General features: G+C 43.6%; 1 protein-coding gene across 3 annotated transcripts in view; it reads left to right on the top strand.

The window, feature by feature from the left end:
* The window catches only part of USP53 (ubiquitin specific peptidase 53), a 72,433-nt gene that overhangs the window by 20,300 nt on the left and 32,640 nt on the right, over positions 1-19,493 (top strand). For all 3 annotated transcript variants that reach the window (XM_053251555.1, XM_053251554.1, XM_053251556.1), the window contains 5 exons: positions 5,267-5,872; positions 16,038-16,130; positions 18,088-18,222; positions 18,804-18,917; positions 18,994-19,076. In XM_053251555.1, the coding sequence (XP_053107530.1) occupies positions 5,729-5,872; positions 16,038-16,130; positions 18,088-18,222; positions 18,804-18,917; positions 18,994-19,076 (569 nt within the window). In that variant the 5' untranslated portion in view covers positions 5,267-5,728. The remainder of the gene's footprint in view (positions 1-5,266; positions 5,873-16,037; positions 16,131-18,087; positions 18,223-18,803; positions 18,918-18,993; positions 19,077-19,493) is intronic.

A 19,493-nucleotide genomic window follows, 5' to 3' on the forward strand; every position in this document is an offset into this window, starting at 1 on the left:
TTTTCTGCTCCTGGGCGCGTAGGTCTGGAGTTGAGCCTTTAAAAGCAGGTGTCCGGGACGTATTGGGTTTCCTACAGGCGGGAGTAGAACAGGGTCTCCGTCCAGGTACTCTGCGCCGCCAAATCTCCGCATTAGCTTCCGTGCTAAACATTTCTTGGGGCGAATCCTCCCAGCTACATCCGGACATTCGCAGGTTTCTGAGGGGGGCGGTCAACCTCTTTCCCCCGCCAATCCACAGGTTTCCCACCTGGGATTTAAATAAGGTTCTTAGGGCACTAACAAGAGCCCCTTTCGAGCCATTGCGCTCAATATCTTTAAAACTTCTGTCTTTCAAGACTTTGTTCTTAGTCGCTATTACATCCACCAGGCGAGTCTCAGAGCTCGCAGCCCTTTCAATTAGAGATGAGCTTTGCATTTTTCAGAAGGAAGCAGTAGTTTTAAGACTAGATCCTACCTTCTTACCGAAGGTGAATTCCATTTTTCATCGCAGTCAAGACATAGTGTTACCGTCCTTTTGTCTGAGGCCAACACATCCTAAGGAAAAGGCCTGGCACACCTTGGATGTGCGGAGGGCCCTCAGGGTCTATATTAAAAGGACACGGGACTTTAGAAAGTCAGATTCCCTTTTTGTCTCCTTCCTGCCTTCCACCTTGGGCTCCAGGGCTTCTAAGGAATGCTTGGGACGCTGGCTGAGAGGTGCTATCGCATTGGCGTATGAGTCCTTGCAGTTGCCGGCCCCTCGGAACGTCACAGCACACTCTACCAGGAGTGCGGCTACTTCAGCAGCATTTTCCGCCAGGGTGCCCCTGGATCAAATTTGTAAGGCGGCCACCTGGTCGTCGGAATCTCCATTTGTCAAACATTATAAAATTCCGTCCTTTTATGAGCCTCAGGCAGCGGCTGCCCGTACAATTTTGCAAAGGGTTGTTTGATCATCCGCTTCCCACCCTCTCTGAGCTGAGCTTGGGTATGTCCCATCATTCACGGATGCCCTCCCCATAACCAGGAAAAAGAAACATTGGTAGACTTACCGTGAAGGGTTCTTTTTCTGGTATGGGGAGGGCATCCGGCCCACCCGCGGATGCGGAAGGGAGGTTCATGGGGTGGTGGTGCAACTCCTAGGGCGCTAGAAGATGGTATCCCTTTATTACTCCGACTTTTCCCTTCTATTCTCACCTGCGGCTATACACCTCTGTCTTTATCTATCTTCATTTCCATTTTCTGGGGTCCAGGTTCCGGTTAAAAGTTTAGGTTTTAATACGTTCTCCTAGTGAGTTGAAAAATAAATAAATGAATAAATCTAAGGAGTCAGCATACCGTGGTTTTTACTCCCTACGCTCCGAATGACCAGAACTGGGTGACAGGGGGCAGATACCAGGGAGTAGATGTGTTGCTCGTTTTTCATTGGCCCTGTCTCGGAGCATGCAGTGATTGACGACCCATCATTCACGGATGCCCTCCCCATACCAGAAAAAGAACCCTTCACGGTAAGTCTACCAATGTTTCTTTCTCATATATGTATGATCATGCTTTGAAATAAACACATCTAGTTTTTAAGAATGTCTGAACTTAGAATCTATATATTTGTTTACAGAAGTTACATTAATTTTTAAAATTATGAGTTTATATACTGTACCAGCAGTACCATTGTGCTCAGTTCCACCAAAAGGTTAAGTAAAGTTCTGGATGCATGACCCTCGGGGACACATTCCTGATGGTGAACAAGGTTTTTCAGTGGGGAGGAGAGCAGCAAAAATGGCTTCCCAATCCCCCAAGCTGCACAGCTAAGGCGGAGCTCTTTCCTCCACCCTCCTAACATCTCAGAGAATATGGACCAATATTTGATCAAACACTACAGTTCTGTAACACTACTTACTTGCATAGTGGTTTTTAAAAAATTGCTCCATCATTCCTAAGAATATTATATATTAAATAATTTGTGTGAAATAAAGTTATACCTTTCGATGACCTACAGACACCTAGTTTTGAATACACAATTCTGCCACTGAAATTAGCTGAATGCACTAAATTTTACACCAGAACATGCTGGGGGAAAGGCTTAATGGGAGGAGGGTATTTCTCAGTTCCTTGTGACCATGGTCTCACTTTGGAGCACCAAGAAGACCAAATATATAAGACTGGTTGCATTCCCATGCTTTGGAGCCAAATCATGGACACAGTAGGGGTGAAGGAGAGCTGGTCTTAGAGCAAGCAAATTGTTCCCTCTGCTAAGCAGGGTCTGCTCTGGTTCCATATGAAAGGGAGACTTGATGTTTGAGCACTGCAAGATATTCCCCTCGGGGGATGGAGCCGCTCTGGGAAAAGCAGAAGGTTTCAAGTTCCCTCCCTAGCATCTCCAAGATAGGGCTGAGAGAGATTCCTGCCTGCAACCTTGGAGAAGCCACTGCCAGTCTGTGTAGACAATACTGAGCTAGATGGACCTATGGTCTGACTCAGTATATGGCAGCTTCTTATTCCTATCCTTCCATGGCTGTTGCTGGTATCTGCCTTATGTTTCTTTTTCAATTGTGACCCCTTTGGAGACAGGGAGCCATTTATTTATTCATGGTAATTGTTCAATTAAATGATTGATTGAAGTTGAAATCCTACAAATGTCAAACTGTTCCTTCTCTTTTGCAAGCACATTAATAAAAACTATTACAAATATTAATTGCTAACTGAGCAAAGAGACACCTTTCAGAGTGGTGATTCTCTTAAATTTAGCATGGGGAGAGCAACTGGCCCTATTCATCCCCAGCACAGCATCCCTCCTGTGGCTGTGGCTGTGGCTGGTATCTGCCTTATATTTCTTTTTAGGTTGTGAGCCCTTTGGGGACAGGGGACCATCTATCTTCTATATCTCTCTCTCTCTCTATAAATATAATTATCTTAGATGTATCCGTCGGTAATCCCATGCGTGGCAGCTCGCAAGAGCTGCCACGTGAGCGAGGGGAGAGGGAGAGGAAAGCGATGCCGGTGGGGAACATAAGGCCAATGGACAGGTGGGTGGGTGGGTGGACAGGGGGAGAGAAAGTGAAAGGGGGGGTAGAGAAAGCAGCAGCTGGCCAGGTGGCTGACCAGAGAGAAAAAAACATTGGAGGGGGGAGGCCTGAGAATGAGGGAGAGCTAGAGGCACAGATGTTCTGTGCCTAGGCCAGCTAGTTTTAATTAATTGTGTATTATTTATTTCCTGTGTAAACCGCTTTAAGAACTTTGGTTGAAGAGCGGTATATAAATATTCGTCGTCGTCGTCGTCGTAGTAGTAGTAGTATACTTTTTCTTTTGGTGTAATCTATACAGAATGATTTTGCCCAGTCAAAGACAGGTTTCACCTACTAGTTAATCATATTTGATGAATATAGTAAAATGCCCAAAGGTGCTAAATGAGTCTGCAGCATATGAATCTCTATAGCAAAGGTTCTCAGATGGGTCCCCAGATGTTGGACTACAATTCCTGAGGGTGATGGGAGTTTTAGTCCAACAGCATCTGGGGACCCATGGTAGAGAACCCTTGCTATATTCTGTTTCTGAAAGTGTTGAAATTTGAGACTCCTGTGGACGGAGAACTGGAGTACCTGTAGGCAAGTGGGAGGTGTCGGCAAACTAGGAGTGACCCACAGATGTTTTGATGCTATAAAAATCTGAAGTGTAAAACCTTAAGGAAGCCAAAATTGCCCCCATGATAGTCAGTGAGATGGAATGTTAAGCTCAGAGTGCAGTTTAATGGACGAGCACGTGGATGGAGCTAATAAAACTTGGTGGTGATGGCAAGGGCCACCTCCAACCTCAGATGCAAGATACTGGACTATAAACCTTCGATCTGATCCAGGAGAGCTGTTCTTGTGTTCTTGAAGGAAAGGAGCAGGACATTTTATCACTTAAAGAATGCTCTCTCATAACAATTAAGCCCTTCTGCTTTTCAGGAGGAAATAGAGTGTGAAATTCTTTTGCTTTCTCACCAGCCTTTTCACAGCTTTGTTTTTCAGAAGAGGAAATGCTTTGAAAATGAGCTGGGACTGAGCAATACACCCCCCCCACACACACACACACACAAAACACAGAGAAAATGGGCAGTGGGGTTGTATAAGTCCCAAGTTAGAACAGGAACTCCTGTCTTTGTTCCTAACTCTCCTCCTCACTCCCCCCACCCCACTCAGTCAGACTCTGGAAACACATGCCAGGGATATACTGCAACACTCTGTTGCAGGTCCATTCTTATATTTCCTAGGTCCAGCTGCAGTTGCTGTGTCATGTTATTGGAACATGTTGTCTGCACATTTTCTGTGTGTGGTTGATGCTCCATGTGAGACTTAAATCTTCTTTGCTTGTGTCTCCTGATAATTGTCCACACATCAGATTATTGTTAATACTGAAGAGACAGAGGAGAGACATTTGTACTGCATATGTATATTCTGAACATGCTTTTAATACTAGTCAGGGGCTGTAATAAAAAATTGACTTGAATTGGTAACTTAGCTTTTCTGTTTTGTTTACCTTGTTGAGTAAAAAGGATTTTAGCACAGAGCTGCATTAACAAATGATCCTTTTGGACTAATAACATTGTTTTTTTTCCTTACAGTTTTTTAAATTTTCTGATTTCAAGATCTTAAGGAAAGGTGCAGGAAAGGTGCATGGACTATAGTTGTCACAGTATCTCATGTTCAAAGAAATGTATTACATAACTCTGTGCAATCTGGATTTAATATAGTCAAAACATGAATGAACATGCCCATGGCTAGCAAGCTGTTCTCTTTTGTATTGTTTGACAGTGATAAGATGTGAGATGGGACATGGTGAATTTTAGGATGTTTGAAACCATTAGTTGGTAGTTGTCAGTTTACTAAGGTCACATGGGCAGTGATGAGCAGCATATATCCTGTGATTCAACATCACAATATTCTCTTCTGTTGGTATGCTGGGATCACTAATTCTAAATGTTGAAATGGTCTTAGGAAATCAGATTCTTACTATTCATCACTGCTCTCCACTTCCCCGCAATATTAAGTAATCTGTTAAACTGCAGGCCACGCCAAAGAAGTGGGATAAAAGTTGTATATGTCCATCTGTGTTCCATATCTCCTTTGTATCAGGACTATATTGTATTGATAGTGTCATAACAATGTTGAATTGTTTTAAATTTTATATGTGTTTTAATTGTTGGCCACCCAGAGACATAAGTTTGGGTGGGGTATAAAATAAATAAATAAATAAATAAATATAGAAGCCTCTAACTTTTCTCTCTCTCTCTCTTTTTTTTTTTTTACAGATTTTGAAAGACAGAAGATACAAAGTGTATTTTGGGAACTTACTACTGCAAACTACTGGTTTATTTTCTAAATTGAAAAGCAAGAATCAACCTGAAAAATAACTAGCCAAGGACTTCTGTTTGTGTAATCAATAGTATTTAAAATTCCTGTTCCAAACAGTGATTTGCACTAATACTAAAGTAGAAGAATGATATGCTATAAAGATTGTATTTTTGATGGCTCTTAAGTATATTTTAACTTATTAGAATTTTGAATTTTTCAACTGTTTTATCTTCAAGATTCTTTTTTAAACTCTTCTCATAAACAGCAGAGACAATATTGGCTTAGTGGACTCTGAAGACTTGCAAGTCGATTTGAACACAATGCCATAACTTTTTAAAGGCAATTGTTGGAACTTATTTGCCTTGCTCCGCTCAGAATCCTTAAACTTACTTTATAAACATAAACTTGTTTCCTAAATAATGGCCTGGGTGAAGTTCTTAAGGAAACCTGGAGGTAATCTTGGAAAAGTATATCAGCCTGGAAGTGTGATGTCCTTGGCTCCTACCAAAGGCTTATTAAACGAGCCAGGACAAAACAGTTGCTTTCTTAACAGTGCTGTACAGGTAAGAAAATTAAGTTATTAAAAATCACATTTAATGCATAACTGTTTAATGTTGTAACTATTAACAGTATGCTGCTATGTCACTTGAGGTTCCAGCCAAAGTATGCAAAGTCCTTTTCAATGAATAGCTTTAAGTATGATAGTTTGACTTTTCTAATGGAAAAAATCAAGAAAGGGGAGGGAAGATGGATAGTCTGAGTACTAATACAGGTGGCCCTCGTTATTTGCAGGGGTTCTGCTACAGCGTACAACCACAGATGACAAGACCTTGAGTCTGTGGGAATTGGGTAGTTAGATTCCGGAACCCTGGAAAATAACCAAAAAAGCAGAAATAAGGATGGAGCATAGCACTGTACCTTGGCCGCCTCAGCTCTGCCACTCTCCAGATGCTCCAGCAGTGTCCCCAGCTTCTCTAGTAATGTGTAATAGTGAATTTTACCCATTCCACAGTTGAAGTCCAACACTTAGCAGCACAATCTCCTTAGCAGCACAAACCTGTTTGGTAGGTTGGTCAAAATGGCAGCACAGAATTGGTTTCAGTTCAAGTAAATGCACAGGGGCGAGTTTCTTCAGTCTACTGCTCCACTGCTGGCGTTTGTAGCACTCTATATCTCTTTCCAGTCTCTGGCCTGCCACAGCAAAAATCAAACTGAAAAAGCAGTTTGCAGCACTCCATCACAAGTATTCTGCTTGGAACACAGGTCAGGTAGCAGAGGCAGACCTGCTGTCGGCATCTGCATCCTCTTCCTACTCAAATATGTGGAAAGTGCAGGTGTTGCTTTCCGATGATGACCACTCTGCAGCTGTGCTGGTGGGTGTAGCTACCTTTCCAAAGTAGCTGGTGATGTTTGTCTGCTTCCCCTTGCTTTGCAGAGCCTGGTAGGTGTCTTTATAGGGTTGCAAAGCAGCCTCCAGCTGCCTTTTGAAACTTTGTGCTGCACTCTGTCAGGGGATCAGTCTCGAAGACTTGGTCTGCCAAGGCAGTCCCCAGCTGCAGAATCTGACAGCTTCTTTGTGTGGAGGGACTTGTGGGGAATCTCTTCCTCTTCTTCTTCCTCACTCTCAGGAGCTGCCTGGATGATGTCCTCCAATTCTTCCTCCAACTCCTCCTAATGGGATTGGAGGAGTTAATTTACCTCATGTGCTCAATGTCTTGCAGGCCTTCTCCACCAATGGTGCATGCAAGGTTAGTGATCCACTCCACTTTGTCAGCTACTGAGAGAATAGCTGAAGCAGATAAAGAGGTGACTCTCCCAGGCCACAACTTATTCCAGACTGTGTTCCATGTCTGGTATTTGATCTCTGGGATGCTGCAATGTTCTGAATGCAGTCCGTGATGTTGTAGCTCCTCCAGCAATTGCTGACTGACAGTGGGATCAGCTTCCATGAGATCCAGCATCCTCCTGCGGCGAGTGTAATAGGACTTGAAACTTGCGATCAGACCTTCGTCTATCGGTTGGATCAAGGAGGTGGTGTTGGATGGCAAGAAGGTGATCACCAGGTTTGAATGTGAATTGCAGGACCTCAGGATGGCCAGGGCCATTCTTGAGCACCAGGAGAACTCTGAAGGCCAGGTTATAGGTGGCCAGATATCTCTGCACCTCATGCAGATAGCACTTGCTCACCCAGTAAAGAGAAAACCACTGCAGTCACCAATGCTCTCCTGTTGGCTCTGCAGAAGATGGGAAGCTGGCTTTTCTGCTTCCCTTTCAGCCTCATCAGGGCACGAGGGTTCTGTGCTCAGTACAGGAGCATAGGCTTAACCACACAATCCCCTAAAGCATTGTTGAATACCAGCAGAGTGAAGCCGTCTTTGGCTTTCTTCTTTGATGAAGGAATGAGGTGGCATCCACTTCCAGTATAGGCCTGTCTCATCAGCACTGAAGATCTGCTTGGGCCTGTACCATGCGGACTCAATCAGCTGTTGGAACTCCACTGGAAATCTTTGTGTCGCCTCATGGTCTGCCATTGCTGCTTCCCTGTCAGCTTGATGTTATATAGTGGTGCTTGAATCTTTCAAACCAACTCTTGCTCACCTGGAAGCCATGTTCAGCACCTTCAGATATTCTCTCTGCAAACTGCTTGTAATGCTGCAGTGATTTCTCATGTAAAACGGGTCCACTCAGTGGCATGTTCCTCTAGGCTTGGTCCTCTATCCACAGACTGAGGGCCTTTTCCATCTGTTATGTGTGGGGATCATGTGGGTAGAACCCCAACTTCAGATCCTGTGGCATGCTGGACACCTCACTTGTACAGATACTGGCTTCGGTTTTCTTTATGAAGCTGACAGGTAGACATCTTGATGCCATGATGGCATACAACAGATGCCCCACTGTCTCCACGAGCCAACATGTCCAGCAGCTTCACCTTCTCACTCAAGGGTAACACTTTGCGAGACCTTTTGCCACTCCACTCAGCAGAGCTCTCCACTGTGCACATACTCACTTTGACTGTGGAGGAAGGAAAAAACTGTACAATGATGTATGGTATAGTACAGTAATTATGCAAGACAATCCTCCGCCCCACAGAATTGATAAAGTACAAGACAGTACAGTAACTGATCATTAAAATCGATTTTCAGTAGATACATACTAATCAAATTTTAATGAATCAAATTTTAATGAATACAGTACAGGTATTAAAACTCAATTGTCAATGGATGCTTATAATCAATTTTAATGGTACAGTACATACATAACATATTTCAATGGATAATTATTTTTTTAATTGCAATTTACATTAAATACAGTCATATGGTACAGCACAGTACTACAATTGATGTTTGGTTTGTTTGTTTGACATATTTGTATACCACCCAAAACACACATCTCTGGGCAGTTTACACCAGAACAATAAAAACAAGTTAAAAGGTTAAAATATTGCAACAATTTACTGTAAAACTTAAAACGTTAAAACTATTAAAAATCATTAAACTATTATAACACTATCTAATTAAAAGCCTGGGTGAACAAATGTGTCTTGACTGCCTTTTTAGCCTACATTCCAGTAGGCTTGTGAGATCACCCAGCTTTCTGTGTGCGTGTCCGTGTGTTGTCCCCCTGCCACCAATCAACTTTGCAGTGCCTGGACCAGTATGAATCAAATCACGTACAGTTGTAGAGACACTTCAACAGCGTAGTTTGTGATGATGTCATCCACCCTGATCAAAGATAGCAGACACATTAACTTTTGAGGCACAAGTGGGCTAACTTGTGAACCACATTTGCTACAGCTGTAGGGACACATAGGGATGCCCAAATGGCGTGGTGTGTGATGTCATCCACTCCACTTCAAGATGGTGGACGTGTGAACCTTTGAGGCACAAGTGCACTAACTTGAGGACTGTCTGATTTGAACCAAATTTGGTACAGCTGTAGTGAGTGACACACAGGGACACCTCAGTGGTGTCGTTTGTAATGTCATCCACCCCGATCCAAGGTGGTGGACACATAAACATTTGAGGTGCAAGAGACCTAACTTGTGGACCTCAATTTGAACCAAATTAAGTCAAGTTGTATGTAAGAATAACCTTGCTGGATCAGGCCCAAGGCCCATCTAGTCCAGCATCCTGTTTCGCACAGTGTCCCACCAGATGCCGCTGGAAGCCACAGGCAGGAGTTGAGGGCATGCCCTCTCTCCTACTGTTACTTCCCTGTTACTTGTAGAAATAGTGAAAGGAAAGTAGGCTGATTAGTTCTTACTAGAACAACTTGTTTAAAGTTGTAAGAGATGGGGAGGCTCTTATTTCAGCAGGGAGCATGTTCCAAAGCCTCAGGGCAGCTATGGAGAAGGCCCATCCCTCAGTGGCCACCAGATGAGCCGGTGGCAACTGCAGATGAGCCTCTCCTGATCTCAGTGTGTGGTATGGTTCACAGCTAAGAAGATGTTCTCTTAAATACCCAGGGCCCAAGCTGTTTAGGGCTTTATAGGTTATAACCAAGACCTTGTATTTTTCCCGGAAACTTATCGGCAACCAGTGTCCATCTTTTAAGATAGAAGTGATATGGTATTTCTGAGATGACCCAGAGACCAACCTGGCTGCCACATTGTGGACCAACTGCAGTTTCCGGACTGTGTACAAAGGCAGTCCCACATCAAGCACATTGTAGTAGTCAAGTCTGGAGGTGAACAGATTAAAATCAAATTTATTTGAATTTTTAACTCAAATAGAATCTCATGAAAATGAAAATGAAATTGATTAAAGTGGTAATTAGCATTTTATCAGGGCTGCACTGTGATGCAAGAGGCTCTTCCAAGAACCTGCACAAGATTGGCTGAGGAAAGGCTCCCACAGGTTTGCAAAGGCTCCACAGAAACACATAAAAAGGTTCCAAAAACTCTTGAGCAATGGCTCCTAACAGCTCTCAATGCCTGCCTGAGGATACCAAGCTACCCAAGGCTGCCAAATGCTCTTGAAATTTTTTTTAATGTAAAACACACATACAAAATTGCACAGCAAATCACTCCTCTGTGTGCCTCAAAGCTCCTCTCACTGCCCACGAATACGTGCAGGAAGAGCACGACCATATATAGATGGATCCATGTGATGAAAACTGTGGATACATGAAACTGATCTACTGTGGATACCAAGGTTGGGTCTATATATCTCAACCACAGATATGCAGAACTGTGTGTGCCGGGACCACGATTGACAAAGGCCACCTGTATACAAAAATCTACCTAAAGTGTGTGTAGCATAAACCAGTGAAACATAGAACATAAAATATCTATTATTAATTCTCCTGGATGTGCCTTGGAATGTGCGTCCCAGCACCCAGCTGATTGGCTGGGCAGTGGAGGCACCTGATTGGCTGAGGAGCACCCAGGAGGATTGGTTGCCGCGGTGGCGGCAGGCCCAGCCCGGCTGCTGAGGCAAGGCCCAGGAGAAGGGAAAGAAAGTGGGGGGGAGCAGAAGTGGCAGTGGGGAGGAGATGCGGCTGGGCCTGGCACGGGCCGGCCATGGTTAGGAAGCGGATACTGGGGCAAAAGCAGGGGGGGAGGTAACCACTGGCCTCAAAGAGCGCACAGATGCTCTGTGCAGGGTTGGCTAGTTAAGTATAAAATGTGTATTAAAGATTGACTAAATAGTGATACAAATTGCATGAAGAACAAATCTAGAATTCATTTTCAAATGCATGTTCATGTGGTTCTAATAATTTGGTTCTCTGGAATGACTAAAGTTTCTATTGATGAGTGAATAGAATCCATATCTACTTAACTAAACCACAGCTGAATAAAAGTCAATACTGTGCCATCTGTCATGTTTTCCCACATTCTAAAAATCTTTGCAGCTGGTAGATGTCCTTATCTGGCTTTAAACAGTTGCTGCAGAACTGCTGAATACTATATTAAGTTCTGAAGTCTTCTGCATTTGAAAACTCTCCAATTGCCAATGGAATTGGAAGTCAGTGGCTGACACCCTCACTAATGGTGCAGAGGTACAGCTTGCATGGTTCTCTTGCAAGTGCTTATCATGTCTTTGGTTCCTAGTTTATGCTTATTGCTTCTTTATTCTATTGGGCTCCACTGATTTCTCCCACTGTTCCTATATACATCTATTTATCCCCATTGTGCAGCTTGTGCTGCACAAGTGCTCTTTTCAGTCCTTGTTTTCATGAGGAAAGGTAGATTCACCATTAATTTTTGTGGCATTGCATATGTTTGGTGAATCCAGTAGCAAGTATTGTTAGTCCATTGTCGAAAATTATGTGCAGCATTCAAAGATCTGGATCGTGATCCATTGCACTCATAAGAGTGGGTTCTGTGCCTGCATGGGGCCATTTGGGCAGAATTGACTAGCTCCTCGAAGCACTTAACCCTGCCCCTGCACATGGTGCATTTCCTTAGTTTGGGGCAGGCTAGCATTTTCTCTTCAGTTCCTTTCTGACTGCCATTGTGTTGGCCCCTCATTCAGTAAGGTCATCGGCTGGAACTTTTTTCCTGTGGAAAAAGAGACATATACTTTTTACTCTTCTGACTCAGACCAGCCTTCACTATTCTTTAGCTAATCGTTTTTGTTTTTTTTTAAAGGATGGATTTCTTGGTTGCCCTGACTTGGAACAGACTCTTGACTTTGACATTTAAGTACCACTCTATTCCTCCCCTTCCCCCCGCTCCATCCTCCTGGATGAGAAAAAATGTTTTGTGTCTGCTGAAGTGCAAAGCTCCCTTCAGTGGATGACCATGAACTCCATCTCCAGTGCCTTGGGGAAGAACATAATACATCCGCCTGCAAGATATGCTTGACTTTCTCTCACCAAATGTGGGAAAACATAGCGCTTTGCCTTCTGGTGCCCTGCTCGCCTGCCAAAGCACCGGCTCGACATGGAACATGGTGATGTCAAAGTTGAGGACTGCAGAGGTGCAGTCTCAGTATTCCACTTGAAGTGCCACGACATCGAATTCTGGCACTCCATATAAGGTGCCGAAGCCGCCTTCGGACTCAACACACCATAAGCGTCACAAGTCCCAATGCCATGAGCAGGATGCCGAAGAAGTGCCTCCTCCTAAGAAAAATCGGGATAAGGGTGCAAAGTCTCAGCATGAAGAGCCTACAGCTGTGTCTCAGTCGACACCGTCTCCCACTGGCCTCCTGTCAACTCCAGGGCGTTCTACAGTTCAACCTTCGATGTCGACCTTGACACCAACCTCGTTATCGTGGTCATCCTTTGGCTTCTACACCCACTTTGATACCAACTACTAGGGGTGTGCATGGAACCGGCTGGTCTGGTTTGGTTTGAGACCAGTCCAGAACCAGGCCAGTTCAGTCCGGCACCCCCTTGAACCCCCCCACCCCAGTTCGGTCCGGTCGCAGGGGGTGGGTTGGCGAACCTTTTAAAATTTTGTTTACTTACCCCCTTTGGGGAGCTGTTGGAGGCAGTGGGGAGGGTGTCCGTGGAGGTTCCCCCTTCCCCCGTTAGCCCCCCTATCATGACTATAGGCTCTGGAAGCTCTGACATCAGACTTCCGTTATTATGGTCACCATAGCCTCCCAGGTGACTCCCGCTCCAGAGGATCCCATATCTGTTCCTAGGGTGGTTTCAGTGGCCACTCAGGTCACTCCTTCCAGGTGGGACACCCCAGTGGTACCTCCAAATGCAGTCCACCTCGTCTGTATGTCACACAGACTGTGGAAGCCCCTAAGGCTCCACCAATGAAAAGTCAGCCTACTCAGACTTGAACACTACTACTTCTGCAACACTGACTGTCGCAAAGAAGGGACCTACCCCTTTGGCTCCACAGACTGTCATACTTACGAATGACTATGACTCCGATACTTCCATGTCCGGCTCCTCCAATTCCTTTAAGCATTCTTCTATCAAAGTGATTCCCAGGGAGGATGTCTCCCCGAATGAGGAGATGCGCTCCTATCAATGCCAAATCAGTGATATGGCTGTGGTGTTGGGTCTAGAGCTAAAGAAGTAATTGCAGGACATGGATGATCCAGTATACAAGTTCCACAGCTACCATGCAACCTGTGCATCTTCCTATGCTCCTGGCGATCACCAAAGCTGCTAAGTCTGTGTGGGATGTTTTCCAGACAAGTGCCTGTACAGGATCCAGGAGGAAGAGAACAAGTTTCAGCTGAAACATCTGTCTTCCAACTCTGTAGTTATGGACTGTGCTTCTTCCAAGACCAGGAAGAGAGACACCACCCCAGGGGACAAGGAGAGTCGTAAATTATATGTAATGGGTCACAAGATCTACTTAACCTCTTGTCTTGTGGTCAAAATCACAAACTACACTTTGTGTTTTGCCAAGTATTTCCACCTTCTGTGGGATTCTTTCTTTAATGAGCAAGCTGATTTGCTGCCCGAGGAATTCTTGGCTAAGTTCAATGATACTCACGCCATGGTTACCCTCCTTACCAGGCAGCAGTTGAGCAATGCCAAGCACCTGGCAGAAACCGAGTCACACACTTTGGAGACTGCAGTCTGTCTCCCTGCAGAGGCATGCTTGGCTGTGGTCCACTGCTCTTCAACCAAACATAAAGGACAGAGTGGAGAACTTACCATTTGATGGGAAGGGTCTTTTCTGTGAATCCACAGACTCTGCCATGGAGTCTGTTTTAAAAAATCCAAATTCACAGCGAAAAGGTTCACCGCACCTTCCCAGACTTATTCTTCCAAGTACCATTCCTTCGGCAGACAACACTACTCTTACAAGCAATCAGAGAAGAAAGACTATCACAAACCTTACCATTGTTTCAATAGAAAAGCTTTTAATCAGAAAGCAAGGAATTCCCAAGGCCCACACCCGAAAGCCACTGACTCAGGGAACCAGCATATTTGATCATGTGGCCTTTCCAAGAGCTCCCAATACCGACTTTCCACTTTCATGGTGAAACCTAACATTGGACCATTGGATCCTTTTGTATAGTCCAGATGAGCTATACAACGGAATCCTACCATCATTCAACAGGATAATGTACATGCCAGCATCCCCACTGTTGATGGAGGCAGTTCAGGCTCTTTTGGACAAGGAGGTGATCTCGCAGGTTGGGTGAGCGTTTTACTCCTGCTACTTCCAGGTCCACAAGTGGGATGGAGGCCTATGGCCAATCATAGACCTGTGGTGACTGAACCATCACATGGACACGCACAAGTTTTGTATGGCGACATTGCAGAGCATCCTTTCTCTCCTTCATGAGGAGGAATGGTTCACAGTGTTGGAATTCCAAGACGCATACTACCACATTGGGATCCAGCGTAACCACAGGCAGTACCTCAGTTTCACTGTGGGGCACCGGGTCTGTCAGTACAACATCCTGCCATTTTGTTTGGCGATAGCGCCCCATGTATTTACAAAATGCATGGCCATGATCATAGTACACCTCCGGTCGCAGGGGTTGACAATTTTTCCATACTTCAACAACTGGCTTTTGGCGGGACAAGAGAAAGATGAGTTAGCTTCACAGGTCTTGACAATCATGAACCTGCTCAAAGATCTGGGCATCCAGGTCAATTGGATGAAGTCCAGGCTACAGACAATGAAGGGGATAGACCACATCAGGGCCGTCCTCGATGCAGAGTCGCAACAGGCTTTTCTGCCCAAGGAGTGCTTTGGGCACATCAAGATCCAAATAGTCACCTTTGTGTGCTCTGAGTGGGTTGTGCCACAAAGTGCAGAAACTGCTGGGGCTCATGGTGTTGTGCACCTCCACTGTACATTGTGCTAAGCTACAATTCAGGCATCTTCAGCTCTGTTTTTCAGCCGAACGTGTACAGTGCTTGCAAGCAGCTGACAGTTCCTTATCCAGTCTTGCTTTCCCTCCTTTGGTGGATGAAGGAAATCCACCAATAGAGGACTGTTGGGAGTCCCCTTCCAGATACCTCAACTGACTGCCTGGGTCACAGCTTCCTGGGTCACACTTCCCTGCGGGGCTACACCAGCTGCATATACAGTGGTCCCTCGACTTACGAAGCACTCGACATCCGAAGATTTCGACATACGAACGACAAAAAATACCGGAAGTCGTTGCCGGTTTAGATGCGGCTTCCTCGACCTACGAATTTTTAGATGCGGTTTCCTCGACTTACGAGTGTTTCTGGACCTCCGTGGATGCGCTTTTCGACTTACGAAAATTCCGACCTACGAACGTGCGTTCGGATCGGATTATCTTCGTAAGTCGAGGGACCACTGTAAATGTTTTAGAACTTCTTGTGGTCTTTCAGGCACTGAAGTCCTTCCAGTTATCTCTGAAGTGCAAGGTGCTTCAAATCAGCCTGGACCATACCATGGCGATTGTGTACCTAAACTGCCAGGGAGGGACAATGTCCTGCTCCCTATGCATGCTAAGCCTGCAAATTTGGAATTGGGTCCGCAAATAGCAGTGCCTGTACGCATTACAGACAAATGCATCCTACTCCTATTTAAATAAATACCATGAAGTAAAATATTTAATCACTGCTGCCTCTTAAAGTATTTGAGATGGTATTGTAAACAATGATGATGATCACTTGCTTAGTTTGTGTGGAATTTTCTAGATTTCACTGACATCTTAAGTAAAAGCAACCTGTCTCTAAACCAGAGTCAAACTTGTAATCCCTTTATGGTGTACCTGTAACATGAAACAATTTATTGTAGGGTTTCAACCTTTAAGATGGAAAAAAAACTTTGGGGTAAGAAATTGAAACTTTTTAAATCTCACTTTGTCTTCCTGGTAGGTTTTATGGCAGCTTGACATATTCCGACGAAGTTTAAGAGGTCTAACAGGACACGTTTGTCAGGGAGATGCCTGCATATTTTGTGCTTTAAAGGTAAATTTGTCATGCATCATTTCAGAGTTCATTAAATTGCATTATCCACTTCATGCATGGTAAGAAGTACATTGTCGGTGTAAGAGGTCATCCTTTTCTAACATATGGTAGGCATCTGTGTTAATAGATGGAAATGTTTCATGAGGACTCTGACTATAGTAATCCCTACTAACTGTGCAAACAGGCACAGTTTAAAGTGGTGGCTCTCATTTTTAATGGGAAGTTAGCTACTGTCCCTATTTAATCTCAGCACAGCATCCCTTCTAGTGAGTGTTTGCTCATTTGGTGTTTGAGTGTTTCCTTCTTTCTCCTTAGCTTGTGAGGGTTTCAGGAACCAGAAACAACTTCCTATTCCTGTGTTATGTAAACCAGTCAGCAGTGAAACTATTTCAATCATTCTGGGTTGCACTCTTGGTGTCAAATTCCTTGTGTGCAAGTTTCCACACAGTTGGGAATTATCAAAGCCCACCCAATCCTCCTTGCACTACCATTATAGGGCTTAGGTGCTTTTCCTGGATGCAGTATTTGTTGCAGTGCTCTTTCTGAATAAGTATGAGTGCTTAGGCATTGTCACTCTGTGCCATCCCTTCCAACCTTAAAGGGACTAGGGGGGACTGCACATATACCTGCATATGTACAAGGATTGTGTGTTCAGGCTACAACTTCAGTTCAATATAATGCTGTATAACTAAGCTAATAAATGGCCAAAGAAAAAAATGTGAAATGAACTATGCATTACTAAAATTAAAATACCCAGGACCTATAAAGCTTCACACAGCTTAGGCCCTGGGTATTTAAGAGAATGTCTTCTTTGCAATGAGTCCCACTGCCCATTGAGATCATCTGGAGAAGTTCATCTGCAGTTGCCACCAGCTCATCTAATGGCTATGCAGGGCTATGCAGGGACGGGCCTTCTCTATTGCTGCCCTGAGACTCTGGGATGTGCTTGCTGCTGAAATAAGAGCCTCCCCATTTCTGACAACTTTTTAAAAGTCCCTTCATTTTTTTTTTCACCCAAGCTTTTTAACTTGACTGTAGTTTTATGTGGTTTAAGTTTTCATTTTAAATTTTTTTCTTATGTTGTAAACCAGCCAGAGATGAAGCTTTGAGGCAGTCTATAAATCTGAGAAATAAAATATCTGGTAAATTGTATTGCAAGCCTGATGCTATTGAGTTTTAAGAGTTACCAGGCAACATACTTGTCCCACTTTGCCTAAACCAGCTCTTCAAATCATGTTAACGCTCCACCTTTTTCTTCAAGCACAGGTGACCACTATAGCTGGGAGCTGCTTTTATGCTCCCATACCTAGAATTTTGTGCTAGGGTAATTGGGTAATTCAAGATTCTTTGGCACTCCATCCTCACCCCACAAAAGTTTTTTACAGTGCATTACTGCACCAGGTAGGCTCTGTCAGTCATGATGTTTATATGGAATCTCCATCACAGAGAGAGGCAATATACCACTGAATACCAGGTTACTCCAGAATAGGATAGGGCTATTGCCTTCAAGCCCTGCTTGTAGGTTCCTGGAGGCATCTGATGGACCAGATGTGGGAAGCGTGTTGCCAGATTGAGAGACCTCTGATTTGATTGAATGGAACTGCTTTTACCAATACAGCAGTACCAAAGGCAACTGTCACCCTGAGGCAATCACTCTGATTTCTCTTGCTGAAATTCTCTATCCATTTATTTTTAAGTGCTGCAAAAAAGAAGAGGGAACTTATAGGGAGGGCAAGTAATTAAGTTTGTTCTTTCAGATTTTTAAAAAAGTAAAGGTAAAATGTGCCGTCAAGTTGATTTCGACTCCTGGCGCCCACAGAGCCCTGTGGTTTATTACCCAATATCACAACATTTTCTTGTAAATGAGTGAACCTGCTATGAAATGCTAGGGTCTACTGCAGTGTTCAAAGGATAAACATTAAAAAATGATATAAATATAGTCGCTATTGATTTTCAGACAATATTTGCACAATTTCAACACAGCCGTGAAAAAGCACTCCCATCAAATAATATGAGACATGCCTTGGCTGAAAGCTTTAAAGATGAACAGCGATTTCAGCTTGGTGTCATGGATGATGCAGCAGAATGTTTTGTAAGTACTTATGAATAATAACCTTTTCATTTACAGTTTATTTGTGACCAGTGTATTGTTTGGCCCAGCTTCAGTAGTCATGCTCAGATCTCTTCTTAGTAAAATGTCTTAATCTCCTCCTTAGTACTGGTAAGTAGATTATTAAAAGTAAGAGAATTCAAACAAGAATTAGTCTTTTGAACTCTTAAATGCTGTAGCCTGTTTTTTAAAAAAATTGGGAGACTAAATAAAGCACAGGTATCTATAAAGAAGATTTGACTCAGTTATCTGGGTTGAGTGAAATCATAACCCTAGCATGTGGAGTGCCGAAAGCAATTTGTTTAGATATTGGTTAGGAAGGGAGTTCTAGGGAGGGCGTGCTCTTTGCTTTGTCACCATTTGGCACCAGTGAGTATTGTCGCTTCAATGTGGGCATCAAGTTTAGGAAGTCTGATGGCTTGTTCTAGGATGGAAGTTCTATGTGTTAGAAGAAGCCCACTCATTGTGAGCCACTTTGTTCAAATATGCATGTAAGTTGTCTTGAAGAACTAAATGATGAAGGGGCAGGCTGTAAATCTCTTAAATAACATTCTTTTTTTTAGGAAAATATACTTGAGAGGATTCACTATCACCTAGTGCCAAGCAGTGAAACGGATATGTGCACTTCTAAATCCTGCATTACTCATCAGAAGTTTGCAATGACATTATATGAACAGGTTAGATTTTTATTTGCAAATTCAAAATTTAACTTTATTTTAGTGTTGTATTTATATTTCCCCCTTTTATTTATAGTGTGTGTGTCGCAGTTGCGGGGCATCTTCAGATCCTTTGCCTTTCACAGAATATGTGCGTTACATTTCAACAACAGCCCTGTGGTAAGAAACCATTTTCTTTTCCCTTATCCTTTCCCATGCCTTCTTACTTTGTCTTTATCTTCTCCCCAGAGGCATTTCTAAGGAATAATGGGGAGCAGGTTTAGTTGGTGGTTGAATATATCTGAGGTTGCAAATGACATGATTGCTTCCTTCCTTTGTTGTTGAATAATGGAAAGCTCAGAATTGAAAAATACCAGGGAATGTCATTGAGATAATTGTGTGTATTGACCAGATTTCCGACATTAGTTTCTACATGAAGATCTAATATCTATTGAAACAAGCAACCTTGCAATGCTGATTATAAAGACCTATGTCAGCTCATTATGTATTCATATTATTGTTTTCAGTTCCATGTTTATATCTTTATCATTCTAAACCCTGAATATATCTAAAATCACTTTTGAAGTAGTGGATATA

Source organism: Hemicordylus capensis, chromosome 5 (assembly GCF_027244095.1).
Source record: "Hemicordylus capensis ecotype Gifberg chromosome 5, rHemCap1.1.pri, whole genome shotgun sequence".
Lineage (NCBI taxonomy): Eukaryota > Metazoa > Chordata > Lepidosauria > Squamata > Cordylidae > Hemicordylus > Hemicordylus capensis.